This window comes from Ceratina calcarata, unplaced genomic scaffold, assembly GCF_001652005.2.
Source record: "Ceratina calcarata isolate Rehan_Ccalc_2016 unplaced genomic scaffold, ASM165200v1 scaffold48.2, whole genome shotgun sequence".
NCBI classification, from domain to species: domain Eukaryota; kingdom Metazoa; phylum Arthropoda; class Insecta; order Hymenoptera; family Apidae; genus Ceratina; species Ceratina calcarata.
This window is the reverse complement of record NW_017172225.1, coordinates 1,242,492-1,260,222: the sequence shown is the minus strand read 5'-3', so window position 1 is coordinate 1,260,222 and position 17,731 is coordinate 1,242,492. Positions and strand designations below refer to the sequence as shown.

Genomic DNA, 17,731 nt, shown 5'->3' with positions numbered 1-17,731 from the left:
ATTCTAATTATATTAGAATTAATATAGATCTCGTTAGATTTAATTTAACAGATACATTGTCCACCGTGCGGGACCTGATTTCCTCCGTTTCACAAAAACGAATTATATCTCCACGCGATCGAAATACTTACAAATTTTTCGAGATAAAACTCACTGGAATATCCTAAATAAAAGATAATCGAAGATTACCATTCGTTTCAATTAATGCGTCTACCATTTATCTCTCGAACTTCTACCTTAAAAAGATGCCAAAAGGACAATAGAAAATTTCACTCGGTACCTGAGCCCATGGTTCCCTATCGAGTTTCATACACGTTAAAACAACATATAAAATGGTTCTCGATTGATACGACGTTCCTCGCGGAGGATAGCCTTCGCATTTAAGATTAAAATTATACGAATGGACGGGTCATGGTGTAACAAGGAGAAGGAAACGAGCTGTCTCTAATTTCCCTTGTAAAACAGATTGAATGACATCGATTACGTATAACGAAACGAAATAATCGATCGGTCTGATCGGTTTGATTACAGATTCGACTGTGAGAGAAATTAGCAGTGGCACATATTATTAACTGTGTTAGCTATCGTACGTATGTGCGCGCGCGAGTCTGTCTACGTGTGGAGTGTCGTACACGCACATCGCATGTACCTAATATTATAAAGCCTTATTATCGTTCATGTACAATCCAGTGTCACGGATTTAATCCACCTGGCCTCTTACGATTTCGCCTGTTTCTCTCTAGTAAAAACGACAGATCCAGAGGGTCTTTTTTATTCGGCATCTTTTGTAATAGATTGGTTAAAATGCTGTTTAGTCGTCTCCTCTGTTCTTCTCTCTATAACATCGATGTAATTATTAAAACATCAAGAGGTGATGATACGATATTGATCGACCGTAGTTCAATTATTACCTGAGCGAACGACGTCGCGGGTGTAGCGATAGTTAAAATTTCGTTCGACCGTCGTCTCCCCTTACTGGTAGATTTTTGCTGGTCCTTGGTGTGCGTTTTTGCATTGTCGCCCGCTTCCAACTTCTGATTAGAATCGACTTCCTGGGTGCTCGTCTTCTTTTTATCTTTATTCATCTTCCCTCCGACTTGAATCCCTTCCAGACTGTGGGGCTGTATACCAAATAAATTTTACCTCCATTTCTTCAATGGACAATATCAACTTGATACTTACCAAATATGTCCGATAATGCTTGATTCGTTGTGGAAACATTTCAAACGCGTAAGGTTTCGTGCAAACTTGATGCCTGGCTCTGGCAACTCTTGTGAACAATCGAGCAGCGCGATCAACGCGATACTCGCAGACATAAGTATGCTCTGGCGTAGAACCCACCGGTCGACCTTCGTGGAAGCATAACTTACATTTTAAACTACTGTACCTAATAATAAGAAAGCGCAGTGCTGGGGATACATGACTACCTTTACAATACGTGTGAGGATCGAGAACCCAACATCGTTCAGCAACCAAGTCGCACGGAACTGCTTCGTAAAGTGGTGCACACACAACTTCGTTCTCATAAAACTTTCTGGTCGGTTCGTGATACGTTTCGTGCGGTCTTAAATAATGGTGACCAAACACGAACCGCTCGCCTCTGTCGAAGTAAAAATTGTCGAACATCAGCATGGAACTTCGACAAGAATTAAGAGCTAATTGCACGGGAAATTGCACTCACTCGGTATTTTTCCAGAGTCTCTCGATTCTAAAGATATCCATCTGTTCATAGTCGGGTTTTTGTATGGTTTTGTATGTATGTTTCTCGGGTGTGTCTCTCAACACGTACACTGTGTCGCCCTGCCTGAGCTGCAAATCGCCGCGCATCAGAGTGACGTAATGCTTTTTGCCTTCCTCTTCCTCATCGCCTTCCAAAGGAATCTCGAGATCCACTGGGCGCGGATGACACCTTTCGCATAAGTAAGATTCTACGCTCGTATCGGCTTTAACGCAATCGCAATGTTGCCAAACAAGACAGCGTTCGCATTGAATCATCAAGCCTTCGTCTCTGTGCAAGCCACAAATGCATCTGATGACATCTTCCTCGCCCGCCGTAGAACCACGAGGAGGCAAAAATCCTTGAGACGGAGGAGAGCCCATCGCTTCTGTGATGGCATCCACGAAATCGGGTTTGCTTCCTAGATATAGTTTTCTCAACCTTGCCGCGGCTATACCGATTTCCGAGGTTCTCCCGAAGAATCGGACATTGTTATCGAACAGCTTGATCATATCCTGGTCGAAATGCTCAGCAGTTTTGTAATGACCTGTACCGATACACTGATCGATCGTAGTCAGATCTATAGGATCAGATATTTTCTCGTAATAGTCTGGCAATTTTCTCTTCGATGGTAGCGTTATAAACGGTGTGCACAGTGGTTGTCCATTCTCATCGTTCGCGTTTGTTACGATACTATACAAATCTTTCAAAACCTGGAAATTAATAAATTATCGTAGTACCAATGATTAATTGAATTACAAATGAAAAAAGTAAAAAGCGATTTTTCTACCTTGGCCAATTTCGCAGTTTTGTGCATTTCTGGATCGTCCTGCGCTTGAGCCAGTCTTCGGGTTCGTACGGTACGCGTATTTGTATTAGTAAGTGCCGTTAATTGCGAGAAGAATGCGTCAGATTGAATCTTCGCGTCCGCTGGACCTTTTTCTTTCACGGCGTTCGCATTGCCAAACTTGGTTTTACCATTTTGCACTTGGACTTGATTCACTAACGATTTGACGCGTCTAACCTTCTCCAAATTCCTTAACAGGAAACAATGATGTTGTTGAGCGAAGCACCGTTGCTGATGCGACATAGGTTTCAATACGGGTGCGTGGATCAAACTAGAATCGCCCATTTTTCGAGATTTGCAAATGCCTTTCGAATTTGAAGATTGGACCGCGTTAGACTTTCGCATGTTCTTTCTTGGTCGTCCGACCGATCGCCTTTCCGGCGGTTCCAACTGCGGCGGAATAGCAGTTACACTCTTCGAAACCCGCTGACTCTTCCCACCTACGAAGATAACGTTCGAAATGCAACGAGAAAATTTGTTGAGAGAAACATGAGACACTGTACTATTACCAATCACGCCTCTGCAAGCGCTGCTACCGCATCTACACTCCTGTCCTTCGGATGGATTGAAGAGCGCGAAATTATAATCGTATGTCAATTCTTCACCCGGCTTGATATCTCTAGAAGCGAACAACGCCATACGCGGAAGGCCGTGAACGCTCCACTTTTGCATCTCGCAATTGGGTTCGCAAGAGTGGTTCACGAATCTTCCGTCGCCGCCCATACGATGCCCATCGATTACCAAACCACCATCGAGATGCAGGCAATAGTGATGCGTATCATTCGCATACCTATCACATAACGAATCGAAATGAAATGAAATTTCAACACGTTCGCTTGCACGAACTCAACGAAAAATATAATTGACATACCTGGTAGCCATTCTCGATTTAAACTCTCTTTCGGATACTACTTCCCCGACGTACTCAAGAATAAAGACCCCAGATTTTATGGCTTGTTGAGTTCTCACGCCCCAACCCTTGTCTTCGGTCATGAATTTCTGCAAACCCGGTGCCCACTCGTGTTTCTGAATTTTCTGATTCTCACACTTCTCGCCGCAAGGACAAAGCTGCGGGGAACACTCGCTGAAAACCATACGATTGATGCAATCGTCCCCGCAGCCGCTTTCAGGCTTGCACTCGCAAGCTTGAGCTTCGTACAGAGTAGTAGGCTTTACATCGTAATATACATTAGTACGAATTTTCCTACAAAGTATAAGAATGCAAGTTACGAAACGATGAACATTGTAGAGCTGTGAAAATTTGATTCTTACTTATAATTCCACGATGGAACTGCGGATTCTCTGCCAGGCAATCTAGACTGCGTATGCAACCACCACAAATCGTAGGGGAGCTGAAATGGCATTTTCCTCTGTCGCAGCAATTTCCCGCATTGATACGTAGACAACAAAGCCGCGGACTCACTGGCTTCGGACGCGATTTTTTTTCCAGAGGCGCCGCTGTTCTCGATGTTGCCACGCGATTTCCCGTCGAAATCTTTCCCGTACTCCTGCAGAATATCTCCCTGTAAGTAACGTTTCTTCCACCTGGATTGTTTCTTCCTCGTGTGCGTCGAGTTCGAATGCTTGCCTACCTCGTGATCGTCACTAAGGACGTCGTTATTGGGCATGATGTCGTTCTCCGTGTCGTAGCCGGAGCTACGCAACCGCTTCAGGTTTCTAGCCGTCAAATTGCAAGGACTCGAGGAACCCCTGCGCTTTCTTTGATTCCCGTTAAACGAACCCGCGTGCTCCGTTTTTATGTTCGTCTGAGACGTCGCGCGTTCCAGTTTTTTCACGTTTTCTTCGCTCAACTCTGCGATGCGTTGATTCGAATTGAATCTCTCTACGACTTCGTCCAGAGGCGCGTTCTCGTCATAAGGCTTTGCGTCCTGAATCTTTTCAAACTTAACCGGGCACAATTTGTTTGACGCGTTATCGCTGTCCGTTTCTACGAGATCCTTGCGAACCCTCAATTGACCGGAACGAGGTTCAGACGTCTCCTCGGAACGAGCACGGCTATTAGTTTCCGATTTCGGTGAATTTGTGTCACTCGAGCACGGATCAGCTTTTGACTGAACTCGACTCTGAGTAACGTTGTTAACAGGTTTATGAGATACGTCCTCAGCAAACGCTTCTTGAATCTCAGTATTTAGCAAAGTCGTTTTGCTATCGACTATCGAGTCTTCAGCTCCTTCCTTCGTTGAGGTTTCAGCATCAGCTGGAACGTCCGTACTATTCTCACCAGCCACAGCACTCGATGCGTCTGTTGTCTCCCTCATCTTCACGGATTTCTTCTTCTTTTTCTTCAACGTAGGAAAACCTGTACGGTTGATGGTTTTCCTTCTTCTAATTTTCTTCTTAGCTAATACCAGTACTGCGGAGGAGTTCAAAGGATTCGGGACATTAGGACTGAGACTGCTTTGAGCTGGTTTCGTTTCGTTCTCATCGAAACTTTCCGCTGCATTAAATTCTGCGGCATCCACTTTTATATTCTTCTCCAAATGAACATCCGGCGAGATATCTCTTTTCTCGACTTTATCGTTTTGACTTTTGTCGTTTTTCACCAACTTCTCCGTCGCCTTCTCGCTTCTACCGCCCTTTTCCCCGCGACTCTTCGCGCTTCTAGAATCGTTAGAACTTTTCTCAGACTTCTCGGCCTTGCTATCAGCTTTCTCAGCTTTGTCCGTCTTTTCACCCTTCTCCGAAGCTCCGTGACCCTCGACAGGTAATTTCGTAACCGTTACACGTAGATCTTTGACGATCTTCTTCTTACGACGTGGCTGTATTTCTATTTGACTCAATGATTTCTCGTCCAAAAGATCGGAACACGACGCACTCGACTTGTCGGGGTTTCTGCTCTCAGTGTCCCTAAGCCTTTTCTTAGGAGTAACAGGTACAGAATCTTCTTGGAAAGAGGATGCGGAACTGCCTCCATACCTCGTTATGGTCGCTTCGATTGCTTCTTCAATGTGACTCTCGGTGGAGTTCGCTTCGTTCGCTGCTCCATCCGTGCCACTTGCGTTCGAGCTTTGCGAACTGTGAGGACTGGACACGTGATAATGCCTCTTCTTCAATGGTAATCGCTGTTCATTGGGATTCGAATTCGCGTTCGCATTCGTACTGTTTTTCGAATCTGTCCCTGACAGAGTCTTCTCTTTCTTCAAACGTCTTTTTTGCTTCTGGTCTTCATTCGCCGAAACGTCGCCTTTCCTCTTCTTCGTCACTTTCCTTATGCGGAATATCTGAGGTAACTCGGAATAACCAGAGTTCGAATTGTTCCTACCTAAAGTGCACAATCTCGAAAACTCTTCGATCAGCTTCTCTAACTCTTGGATAAGACACGGATGGATCCGTATGGGATTTTTTGGCGGCAAAAGCATCCGTCTTCGATGCTTGTGATGATGGTTTTTGTGACAATGATTGTGTATAGGCTGCGTCGCCTTGTCGCACTTGTTGCTGACATTTCCAACTTTCTCGGCCTTTAATACCTCGCCAACAGGTAAAGATATCAACGTCTGCACGCCAACTCCGTTCGTTGCGAACGCCGTCCCGGCCTTCTTCGTATTTTTATTTTCTTTCAAGACGCGTCGCGTGACCGGCGCGGCATTCTTCTTCACCAATACCTGTCTTTTAGCCAAAGTTCCTGTAGACGAGCTTCTGTTCTCCTTCAGACTTCTCTTACTCGAACTGACCAGTTTCTTGTCATTGGACGATCGTTCGCAAATCGATTGCTTCTGTCGCCGTAACAGAGTCGTAGTTTTGTTTCCCGTTCCAGCGGGCTTCTCTTTCCCGACTTTCTTACACGACCCACCGTTGCATTGAACTCCCTCTTTTCCATATTTGCTCGTAACAGTTCTACTTAGGCACTTGACACGCGCTGGAGAATTTACGCTGTTCCGCTTCCCGGTTACCTTACCCTGCGTGCATTGCTTGGAAATGTTGCAGCTCCGTTTCTTCTGACAAACGACCGGCGTCTTCTCCTTCGACTTCTTTGCCGATTCATTTTCCTCTTGTTTATCTGTCCGGGATGATGAAGCGGTTTTCTGTGGCGGCACCTTCGCTTTTCCCCTTTTGTTCGATTCTTCTTTCGCTACTTTTACTGATTGATTCTCCTTCTTTTCGGTCTTCTCGTTCTTGCCGGTCTTCTCCGTCTTCTCAATTTTCTCAATCTTCTCTACGATCTCTGGCTTCAGCCTCGGCCTTCCCGGGCCACGAGGTTGCGTAGAAACCGTTTTCGCCGGTCTACCAGGTTTTCGTTTAGGTGGATAGAGAACACGATCAACGTTCACCGCTGGCTTCGTGACAACTGGTTGTACCGGGGATTGCGCCGGTGCCGGAGGACTCACGGGACTAATAGCCGAATGCAACGGACTATTGTCTACCGACTGTATCCCTGAGTCTGGAGACACATTCGAAACGCAGGGATATTCGGAATCGTTCACTTTCTTTCCTAATTTACTCCGTCTTTTTCTTGGTTCGGACAGCAGAGCCGTTTTCTCAACGAATTGTTGCAGCAAAGTGGAACTATACACAGGTACAGGATTCTGATCACCGGTTTCACTCGTATCGGAATCGGCACCGAGCGACATACGCTCGATCGCTTTCGATACTAACCGACCGCTCTCCGAATCTTCAAAACCGTCGAACGGAGCGTCTTCGTGCTCCTGGTCCGGCAAGATAGCCGCCAAATCTTCCTGATTGATCTCCTGAAGCGGCTGATGCTGCTGGGGTTGTTGCTGCTGCTGCGACTGCTGCGACGTCGCTTGCTGTTGCTGCGAAGGTGGACGGCTCTGCGACGAGTCAGAATCGTCGCTGCTGCATTCGGATGACTAAACAAAACCAATAGTAAAAGAGATCTACCAACGGAGTTTGATAATTTATCCTTAGTGTAAGTTCGTAAAGTTACCTTCCCTCCGCGGCTCGTTTTAACTTTTTTCGATGCGCCTCTTCGACTTTTCTCGCATTTCACTTTCTCTGATTCCTCCTTTTTTGGACCTTTCTTGCTCAGCTTCAATTTAAGTGCTCCCTACAACATAATTAGAGATTCTATCGATCCATGGCCAAAGTTTTGAAGCCCTAGCTATAATGATTTAATTATGGCACTCGTACCGGTTCAAAATTCGCGTTCTGAATGGAAAACGCAGGCTCGCTGTGGTCTGAGGTGCAATCCGTGTTGGATCCCGTATCTTCCTCGTCGCCGCTACTTTCGTCGTCCGAATCTGAATTCGAATCCGAATAAGAGCAGCTACCCTCGGTACCTCCAGAACTTTCGTCCTCGGAATCAGAGTCTTCTTCAGAATCGACAGAATCTGTACCTGATAAGAGTTCTATATGAAGAGCTGCTTGTTAGAATACGATTACATAATCGAGCAAAGGAGTATCTTATTACCATTAGGTTCAGTGGTTGGCCAACTACCGCCACCCTTTATGGCATCCATGTCGACGGTCGAAGGGAGCTCTCTTTCTTGCTCCCCATCATTCTCTTCCCAATTCCAATTCTGCAACTCTAATTCTGAAGGATGGTGAATAACAGCACTCCATCCTGAATCACCAGACATTTTTCAGCTTATCTAACATCCAATAGGCTCGAGTAGAATATCATTCCTTATAATTTTGTTCAGTCATTCAGTCTCTTCCTAATCGTACGAAGCATATCTAATATGCTCGATGCTCGATCACTGAATCTCTCGATAGAACCTCCATGTTCAGTTGGTAATTTCAAACGATAACTTCTTCATTGTTCCACTATTGCATATGGTTATGCACGTAACCAGTGTCTCTGTAAAAATTAATACAACAGATCTTATTGTTTTGAAAAGCACCGCTCACTGAAAGATCAACACGGTGAGAAGGATGTGCAAGAAATTGATAGAAACTAGGATCAAAATGGAGTTGGGTGTAATAAAACGTTAACAATTAGATCACAGTACAGCGGAAGCGACTCCTCTGAGATCGTTTTTCAATTCCTTATCACACGTATTTAGGGCATAATTCAATGGAGACGAACCGTTTATTTCCGCACTTTAGGGTCACTTAACTTCGGTCCTGCTTGGACCTGTTTCACGCCCGTGTCCGTAGCGCGGGAGAATGCTTATCTACAACCTCGTGGAGAGATCGAGCATCGCGATCGAAAAAATGTTACGCATATCTTTCTCCCGATCTACGCGAATGTTGTCCCACGAATCGTCACCAATCAAAGGCAATGTCATCGAAGAAATGCTGGTTGTTGATGCGCGCCTATTTCAGCTATAGGTGCGTCACTCCGGTGCACGCACAACACTTGTCGAAGTGATAACAGCAGCGTACGGTTGTACGGGATGGTGAAATTGGTGCAGGAACGTTAATAATTCCTTCGTAAAATATCAGTCTGTTTACATCGTCGAACGAAGCACAGAGAAACCTCGAGAGGAATACGGAGTCAGGAAGAGAGGGAGAAACGGGAGACAGAGAGACGGAGAAGTTTGTAACGAGAAAGAGCGAGGGAGATAGAGAGAAGCGGTAGAACCAGCAAGTGGGGACACACACGGAAAAAGCGAGAAGAGCAAGTCCGAGAGAGAGAGGCAGAGTGAGAGGCAAAGAGGGGAGAAAGAAACGTTCCGGATTGTAGAAATCGAAAAAATAAAAGACAAGCACACGTTATCGTCGAAGCGACCGCCTAAAGCGGTAAAAGAGTGGTGATGCGAGGGGGCAGGCCTAGTGCGCCTTCGATGACAGTCACGATATCCTGAAGTCCTCGTTACTTGGCATCCCACGGGTAACGCGAACAGCAGGATCCGTACGGTTCTGGATCGACGATTAACCGACGATATTCCCTCGTTGCGTCGAACAGACAGCTGTTTCTGTTTCTCGGTCGATGCGCCAGGTGCGTCGCCGATAGGGTTCGTGGAAACTCCCGTGTATTCAAGTAGAACAGAACTAAAATTGCCGCGCCATCTGATGCTGAACAGGACCAGCGGATCGACCAAGCAGCGGTTCATACGAAATTTTCGAAAGTATACAGCGCGTACACTCGGCCTCATACGCTTTGCAGGGACCGCAGCTGCGCGTCCGATTATACCTCGTTGTAGGTGGAGCGGTAAAAATGGCAGAGCGTGCAGACGCTCGCAATTCGAGTACACCCTCTAGATAAAACGCGTGCACCGAGACGACGAAGGTGGTAGGAGTACGAGCCTGGAGTCGGGCAATATGGCCGGACAGATGTGCATAGGTAGGGTGTCGGGGTGGTGTTAGTGCCGTACGTTATTTATGTCGAACTACCGCAAATCCTGCCCGAATCTCGCGTGTTTTCATGGGATCGGTGATATACTGTGCAGAAGCAGGAATACGGCTTGCATGAAGGCATAGCATACGCTTCCGAGTCAAACAAACATGAAGTAAGTTCCACGTATACGATATAGCATCGAACGAAAGAGAGGGTCCGTCTCGAGTTCAGTGATACACAGGCACGAGAGCACGATTACTTTTTATTCTGACGACCATTGTTTACGGTTCTAGCTACGTTCGACGACTCAGCATTTCTCGTTACTCTACTTTTCGACGTAAATCGTTGTCCGTCCAGCATCGTTTCGTCGGCGTTTCGAACATCTCGAGAGGATCCCGACCCTTAAGTCCGGGGTAGGGCCTCGCGATGGTTTTTACCGAATATTTCCGAAACTGTCATTGCTTCCACCCTTCCCGGTCGCGTATCCGGTGTTCGCATATTCTTTTCACGCGACCGTCGCAACTTTTTCGGTGTCATTCACCGGAAGGCATCTCCGAATGCACTTCCAAATCTTGCTTCTCGACGCCTTTGTGTACCGTGAACGCGAACGGAACTTCATCCTATACCTTCGCTCGTCCCTTTTACGTCGGGGCAACGCTCCTTGCACACATTCTTTAGGATTATCCTTATCTAAAACCGGACCCGGGCACGCGTGTACACGCACACGGCCGGGAACGACGTTGCACGAAAATTTCGCTGAACGCATTTGTTTATGTTAGACGAGAGATCGACGACACGCACGCGCGTATTTTATAGTTTCTCCCGCGAATAAAAATCTTTGACGGGTCGTGTTGCCTTTATACGATAACCCTTTCTGTCAAAACTAGTATCAATAATAGATATCGCAAGTCTATGAACTGATTCATTCAAAACTTACTACGTATATAACTTCGTAGAAAACAGTTATCAATGAATTCCGTTCGATAACATTTTCATTGCCGTGAGTCACATTGTGATTCATATCGCGTGTTCAGGTAACCGGAACTTAAATTTTATCTAACACTATGACGGACGATCGCGCGAAATGAAATTTCGATCCCCGACTCGATCGAACTCGAATAGCGTCTGTTGTTTTAAAGAGCAGCGAGAGAGCGAGAGAGGAAGTGTTAAGGGCAAGAAGAAAGGGAGTCTCGTTTTAAAAGGGTTACACCGTAACATGATCGTGACGCCGAACCTCTGTTCTACCTCTTACACAAAAACAACGCGAAAGAATAGCATCGTCTCCGGTGTTACGAGAGATTTCGAGAGGCGACTCCACGCATAGTAGATTCTTCCTTCCCTTAAAAAATAACGCTCCTCGAATCGATGGTGTAACGCGCCACGGTCAGATTCGAAAGGAACACGTGTCGCGGATACCCGGCTGTTATCTCTTGCAACTCCGGTTTGTGTGATGGTACGCCGACCGAAGGAGGAAGTGGCAGTATCTTTTCATATTCCGTTTCGTTCTGTTCTCGTTCTGCGAGCGCTGTTTTAAAGCGGTGAAAGTGACACCGAGCGTAACGTTTTGTACAGAACCCGAGTCTTCGGTTTGAAGAGCTCGTATGCGTGAGAAGCCTCGAAGATGATGCGATACTCGCACTCGCGTCGATCGCAGCAGGTCCTTCCGGAAACGTATCGATCGTGGTAGCATTTCTTTGGCTCGTTTTCTTTCAGTGCGAATACGTCTTGCACGGGAGTATACAGAGCGGACGTTAGCGTGGCCTTCTTTGTGTTTCAGCGAAGTGAGCATATCGTCCGCTCGCGCGTCGGTAATGGTGTACGATGATGTTAATAAAAAGTGGGTACCGAGCGGCAGCTCTTCGGGACTATCCAAGGTCCAGTTGTATCACCATCAGGTGAACAATACGTTTCGTGTGGTCGGAAGAAAGCTGCAGGATCACGAGATCGTCATTAATTGCGCGATTCTCAAGGGACTGAAATACAATCAGGCTACTGCCACGTTTCATCAGTGGCGAGATAACAAGCAAGTATACGGTCTGAACTTCTCCAGTAAGGATGACGCGGACGCATTTGCCAAAGCGATGCTGCAAGCGCTCGATGTGAGTCAGAGTCGAAAGGAACATCGGCTGAACGCTAAATTATAAGCCGCATCCCTGATGCGTTCAACTATAATAAATCTTGATGCCCGTTCGGTAAATATCCGATATTTAACGTAGGTGTTGAGCAATGGAAGCAACATATCGAGAAGTCTTGCGCCCGCCTCTGCCACGCAGCAGCAACCCGTTTTTCAACAACAGCAACCGACCAATGCTCAATACGACGAAGACATGGGATACAGGTTCGCCTTCTTTTTACTTTCCCAATCGTGTTTACGTTATAAAACGATACTGAACGATATTTTCTATCTAGAACGATGACCAGGGAGGATGTAGCAATAATTCAAGAGCGCAGAATGTCTCAACAGAGTCAAGGTACAATCTAGTTTAATCTACTTATTTAATCTGAGCGTGTAAAGCCAGAGGAAGATGTAGAAACGACTTTCTCCTTGCAGCAACAAATAGTCCGAATGCAATTTCGCCGAGTTGTCCCGTCGCCTCGCAGCAGCAGCAGCAGCAGCCTCCTTCACAACAGCAACAGCAACCTACTCAACAGTCCGTGCAGCAGCAGCAGCCACAGCCTCCAGCGCCACCACCGCAACCACAACAGCAACCACAACAACCGCTTCAACAGCAGCCGCAATCCGGTCACCATAGAACTTCTTCGGCGCCACCCGCTCCACAGCCTCAGCAATCCGTGATGCAGTCGATGCAGCAGCAGGTAACTGGAAGCATGGGGTCCGGTGTGGGACAAATGTCGAACGTACCTCCGGTGCCGCCTCCTCAACCTCCCATGGCCCCCCCGTGTCCACCGGCGATGATGAACTTTAACGCACCGGTGCCGCCGCCGATGATGATGAATCAGTACGCGCAGTCCCCATCGTCCCAGTCGAATCTACCCGGTCAGTCTCAAGCGCAATCGATCTACGCCAGCAATCAGGGGAACCAGTACGGAGGAGCACCGACCAACGGTCAGTACGCGAGCACCGGCGTGGTCGGTCAGAGTCCGTGTCAGTATGCTTCCGGGAATCAGAACAACTTCTACGGCAACAACGGGCAAGTTAGCAGCGCGTATCCCGGCGGGCAACCGGGCGCTAATGCTGGCGGTAGTCAGTACGGAAGTAGCAATTCCATCGGGCAGTACGCCAGCAGCGGGGCAGCGACGACGAGCCAATACGGGGTAGGTGTCGGTATAAACGTCGGTATCGGCCAACCGAATCAGTCTCAGTACGGCGTTGTGTCTCAGGCACAGGCACAGTACGGGCCCGGTCAGATGCAAGCGGTATCAAGCGCCACGAATCCGTACGGAACGCCGTCGAACGCGGTGAATCAATATAGCAGCGCCGCCGGCGGTGCCAGCGGGGGTGGTGCTGGCAGCGGTCCCGTACCCCCGGTTAATCCTAATATCTATGCTCCTGTCGGCAGTGCCGGTCCTCAACCACCACCCATGGGGCCGTTGACCGGTCCCGCGCCACCTCCGCCTCCGCCTCCACCTGCTCCTAAGGTTAACGCTACCGGCTTGAATCCTCTTTCCGGCTCCGGTTCCACTGGGTCGGTCAGTTCCGTAGCCAACAACGAACCGGCACCAGATTCCAATTCCTTGGCTGCTGCGATTCAAGCGACTCGTCTTAAAAAGAAGCAACAGGTTCGTCTCGATAATTTTCGATCTTTCGCTTCTACTTATATTCGCTTTGTTTAATTCGCGATGTCCTTTTTAGGCGGCACAACAACAAGTGGAAAACAGTGGTTCCAGCACCAGTAGCAGTGGAAGCGCTGGGAACAGCGGAAATTACGGTACGCTGGGCAGGGGCGGGGGCGGCGGTATTGCTTCCATGATGGACGAGATGGCTAAAACTTTGGCTCGTAGACGAGCGGCTGTCGAGAAGAAACAACCCGAGCAACCACAGGTGCGTCCTCCTTGATCCTTGTTTCGTGCCCACAAGTCTTTAAAATATCAATTTTGTAATTGCCATTTACTATTTTTTTAACAGGAGCCTGACAGTTCACCCGATAAGAAATCATGGGACAAGAACAACTCGAACAATAAATTTTCGAACGGTGCCGAGTCGCCCAAATCGGTTCGCAAGAGGTTTGGTTCTGCTTCCGAGGATACTCTGCTCAAAGTGAATGGAGTCAACGACGGGGCTATCCTCACTGCTCAAGAGATGGAAGCGTTCAAGGCCGAGATCATTAAGGAAGTGCGCAAAGAGTTTCAAAAGATGAAACAGGAAATCGTGGATGGTAAGGATATTTAAGATCGCGTTCGATGGAGATAAAAATTCCAGAGAGAGATTTACTCAAGCGTGCCTTTTTTTGTCATGCTTCCAGCTGTCAGAGCAGAACTGATTAGAAGATAAAGATGCGACGATGGACCAGAGTCTGAAGTGAGAAACGAATATTCTACCACCGTGTAGATCAACCGAAACGATCATCGACAAGTCGCGTACATGACTTTTTTTACTAAACATTTGCGAAATGAAAATGGAATGCAGTTATACCCCATGTATATCAGACATGTTTGTGTGTAAGTACGTTATATCTAATCTAGCTTTTTAAGTGAACCGTACCCATTCTGTCGTTTACCGAGACGAACGGTAAACGACACGATGAATTTGGATAACAAAGATGCTGCCAATTCGATGCGCGACACATTTCGGGTCACCCACGCATTTGGATGCGTATTAATATTCGGTGGTATCGTACAATTTCTGCTCCGTTAATCGACCACGAATACCGTGCTCCCTGATCCCGATAAGTATTATCCGTATATCGAATCGAGCAAACCTAGCTTGACGCAACGTAATGCTGATCCCACGCACAACGGAAAACACTTGCGTTTCAATCTATGTAAATATCACGGAATTTATATATACACATGAAAATGAACAAAAGAGATTCCTCTAGTCTAAGGCGCGTTACTACACGAAAATTCAATCTTTCTTCCGCGATCATGGTGCGGCTACTTATCGCTTTTCCTCCCTTCGGAACGCGCGTCATGTTTTTATCAACATCGAATCCCTGGCTGGTTTTCAGCAGTACATACCACCATTTCCGTGTACAGATATCACTGTTATGCTCACAGATCGATATACATTCCAATTCCAAGTCAAAGTCAGTCAGTTTCGGTATCGTAAAAGCAGAGATTAGAATAGACTCGATCGATCGATTATCAGAGATTTGATAAAATGGGTTATCGATCGATGACACACACATTTACTGAACGAACTCCAAGAATTTTACATTGACGCATCATTGATCGCTAATAATCTCAAAATTCGATGTATGAAAGAAGGCGATCGTGTTTGCTACCGATACTGTATACTACTCTCCGTTCTTATATTTTTTTATCGTCCATCGTACGATTCTCAATAAAAGAAATGAGAAGATCAACGTTGCAGTTCATATATATTCTATGTATTTATAATATAGCCGTATAATGCGCTGATCTGCACCGGCTTTATTGGCATCATTGCATTTACCAAAAATACGAAAAATAATAAGGAGGCGAAGAGAGTGCGAGAGGTGTAGCGAGAGAAAGACGGAAAAGAAAAAGACGATAGTCGTGCCCATTCCTCGCAGCGTTTTCGAACGATATGTCTTAATCATACAGCGATATCAAGGCCATTCGATTTACGATCTATAAAATATTATACGAAGTCTGAATGATGCACGATGAGAAATTCATAACTACATCATCCTTTTTTTCTTTTCTCTTCCTCTTTTTTTACGAAACGGACTTGCGGCAGACTGAGCACTAAATTAATGCACTAATTAAAAGCGCAATGGCGTAACGTTTAAGTATTAATACTAAATTTTTAATCTCAACTCTTTCTAGTCGTCTAAGAAAACTAACGATAAAATTGATTGACACTGTCAATATCACACCGTGGGATTAGTTTATCTATTTAAGACGGTTCTTTTTCTCGATATGTTTGTCCATCCTATCGCACATATCCGCACAAGTATTATTCTTTCAAGAAAATTATCCGTGTTAAGGTTTCCGTTCAAATTCCGATCGATCGTCGATGTTTGTACAATTTTCTGTGACAAAGATGATGAATCCCTCGTTGAATTTCGAGAAAACGATCGATCGTACTATAACGTACATACAGGGCGAATCACTAAGGAGCATTTGAAGTAAACAATTATTTATTGATTCGATTAACAGAAATTTTAAGATAGCGCTTATCGATGTATATAATATATTCATCTTCCAAGGCTCTATAGCGAAATGAATTAGTAAACGACAATTTGAAGCGACGCTTCGTACTGGTTCACCCTGTATGTTCGTACGGCGCCGAGCAATAACCTACCGAACTGAATAAAATGATACTCTACCGTAACGATAAGTAACAGACCGTGTTCCGGCAAAATTGTTTCTTTGCCGTTCGATGCATTTTACATTTTTGAACACATTCCGCTGTTTGACGATTGTACAATTTTTCAAGTTTTCTACGTTCACCCGAAAATGCTTTCCGTTTCTACGAACTACTTTTTCAATGAACAAACAAAACTAAAAAAAATGTAATGTAACAGTTGTACACGATCGCGTTGCGTCGTTTTTTTAAAAGAACAACGATCCCCGACGAAGGCTCTCTCGTTCGAAGATGCAAAGACTATGTATCTTTCAAAGATGTTCGACGAGCAGGTGGAGAGCAGGTATGAGATTGCACGTGTGCATGGATGATTGCTGCGTGAATGAATGCGTGTCTGTTCACGAACGCGAATGTTCGATGACGGTATGTGACGTGAGGAGAGAGAGAAGAGTGGGCGCGGCACGCTTCTTGGGAGAAGGTGAATCGCAGCGGGGTACGATTACTGCTAATCGAGGAGAAGCGAACTAGTATTAGAAGCATTTATATTATATTTAACATATGTATATTTATATATACATATATCATACATGGATAATTTTAATATGATAAAGCGCGAGCATAAAAAGAGTGTTTGTTACGATTGAAATTATTTAAGAAGCGCAAAAAAAATGAAAAAAAAAAAATTGAGAGCTACGATTTTCGCGACACGTCGATGAAAATCAAGAGAGAGAGGTAATACCGTGTCCAGGGCCATTATAAACAGTGTGTATTATAATTATTGTATCAGCAGCAAACAAATACACATATGATATAAAAAGAAATTAATGCGTGAAACGGTATTTTATATTGTATCATGCGACGCAGCGGCAACGAGAAATCGAATCTGAGCCTTTCTCCTTTTCCGATCAACCCTCTTCCATGGTCACAGATTTATCCTTTCTCTGTCCAAAGACAACGATTCCTCTTTAAGATTTTCATGACTTTTTTGACTAATCGTCGAGTCTCGTCGCCGTTTCCTGTCGTTGTTTATATGTAAATCTAATAACATGACACGTGGCAATCAAGAGCATTTAATGAGCATGAATACAGCAACTTCGATGCGAACTGAAGATGATCTAGCGACCGTTCCTACTGCATTCAGTGGAACGGCCGCATCCCTAGCAATAAAAATGTAGCTAGGAGAGAACGTCGATAATCGCCCCTTCGTAAAACTGCGACAGAGTTGGGCACACGAATTGGAACCGAAATCTCATTGACGGGAATCCGGTCAATATCAATAATTCCCCTGCCGTTGTATACGCTGTTCGCCCAACTCTGGATTACAACGACGGAATCCTAAACTGAAGAGGGAAGAACTCGACGAGGCCGCGTAGCGTATTTTATTAGTTTTAAGCGACCGCGATTGAAGTTTGTACGAAATACGATTAGCAGCGTTTAATTTAAAAAGGCATGCCGAAGTTCCTTCGGATTCTTGAAAATATTTGTATGTAAATGAATGACGAAATAAAAGATATACGCCCGAAATTCAGTCCCTATTATATTTTCTCATCCTTA

At 45.7% G+C, this 17,731-nt stretch overlaps 2 protein-coding genes across 9 annotated transcripts; one reads left to right on the top strand and one right to left on the bottom strand.

Moving 5' to 3' along the window:
- Positions 1-6: 6 nt before the first annotated feature.
- ash1 (histone-lysine N-methyltransferase ash1) lies at positions 7-9,433 on the bottom strand. 7 transcript variants are annotated; one of them, XM_026815949.1, is made up of 14 exons: positions 8,572-9,191; positions 7,954-8,343; positions 7,674-7,891; positions 7,471-7,590; positions 4,157-7,393; positions 3,837-4,087; positions 3,436-3,768; positions 3,074-3,354; positions 2,508-3,004; positions 1,682-2,430; positions 1,428-1,600; positions 1,183-1,349; positions 912-1,121; positions 7-836 (listed from the first exon to the last, which is right to left on the bottom strand). In XM_026815949.1, the coding sequence occupies exons 2-14, from the start codon at positions 8,120-8,122 to the stop codon at positions 693-695; spliced, it is 6,549 nt and encodes a 2,182-aa protein (XP_026671750.1). In that variant the 5' UTR covers positions 8,123-8,343; positions 8,572-9,191; the 3' UTR covers positions 7-692. The 7 variants fall into 7 exon arrangements, with proteins under 7 accessions (XP_026671750.1, XP_026671751.1, XP_026671752.1 ...); XM_026815950.1 differs by having other exon boundaries at positions 3,837-4,072; XM_026815951.1 differs by having other exon boundaries at positions 3,837-7,088; positions 7,179-7,393.
- Positions 9,434-9,691: 258 nt separating this feature from the next.
- ena (ENAH actin regulator enabled) lies at positions 9,692-17,701 on the top strand. Of its 2 annotated transcripts, XM_026815956.1 has the most exons (9): positions 9,692-9,937; positions 11,543-11,864; positions 11,982-12,103; positions 12,175-12,236; positions 12,317-13,041; positions 13,108-13,506; positions 13,580-13,768; positions 13,853-14,102; positions 14,190-17,701. In XM_026815956.1, exons 1-9 carry the CDS (start codon positions 9,933-9,935, stop codon positions 14,216-14,218), a joined length of 2,103 nt encoding a protein of 700 aa, XP_026671757.1. In that variant the 5' UTR covers positions 9,692-9,932; the 3' UTR covers positions 14,219-17,701. The 2 variants fall into 2 exon arrangements, with proteins under 2 accessions (XP_026671757.1, XP_017884974.1); XM_018029485.2 differs by having other exon boundaries at positions 12,317-13,506.
- The last annotated feature ends 30 nt before the right edge of the window (positions 17,702-17,731 follow it).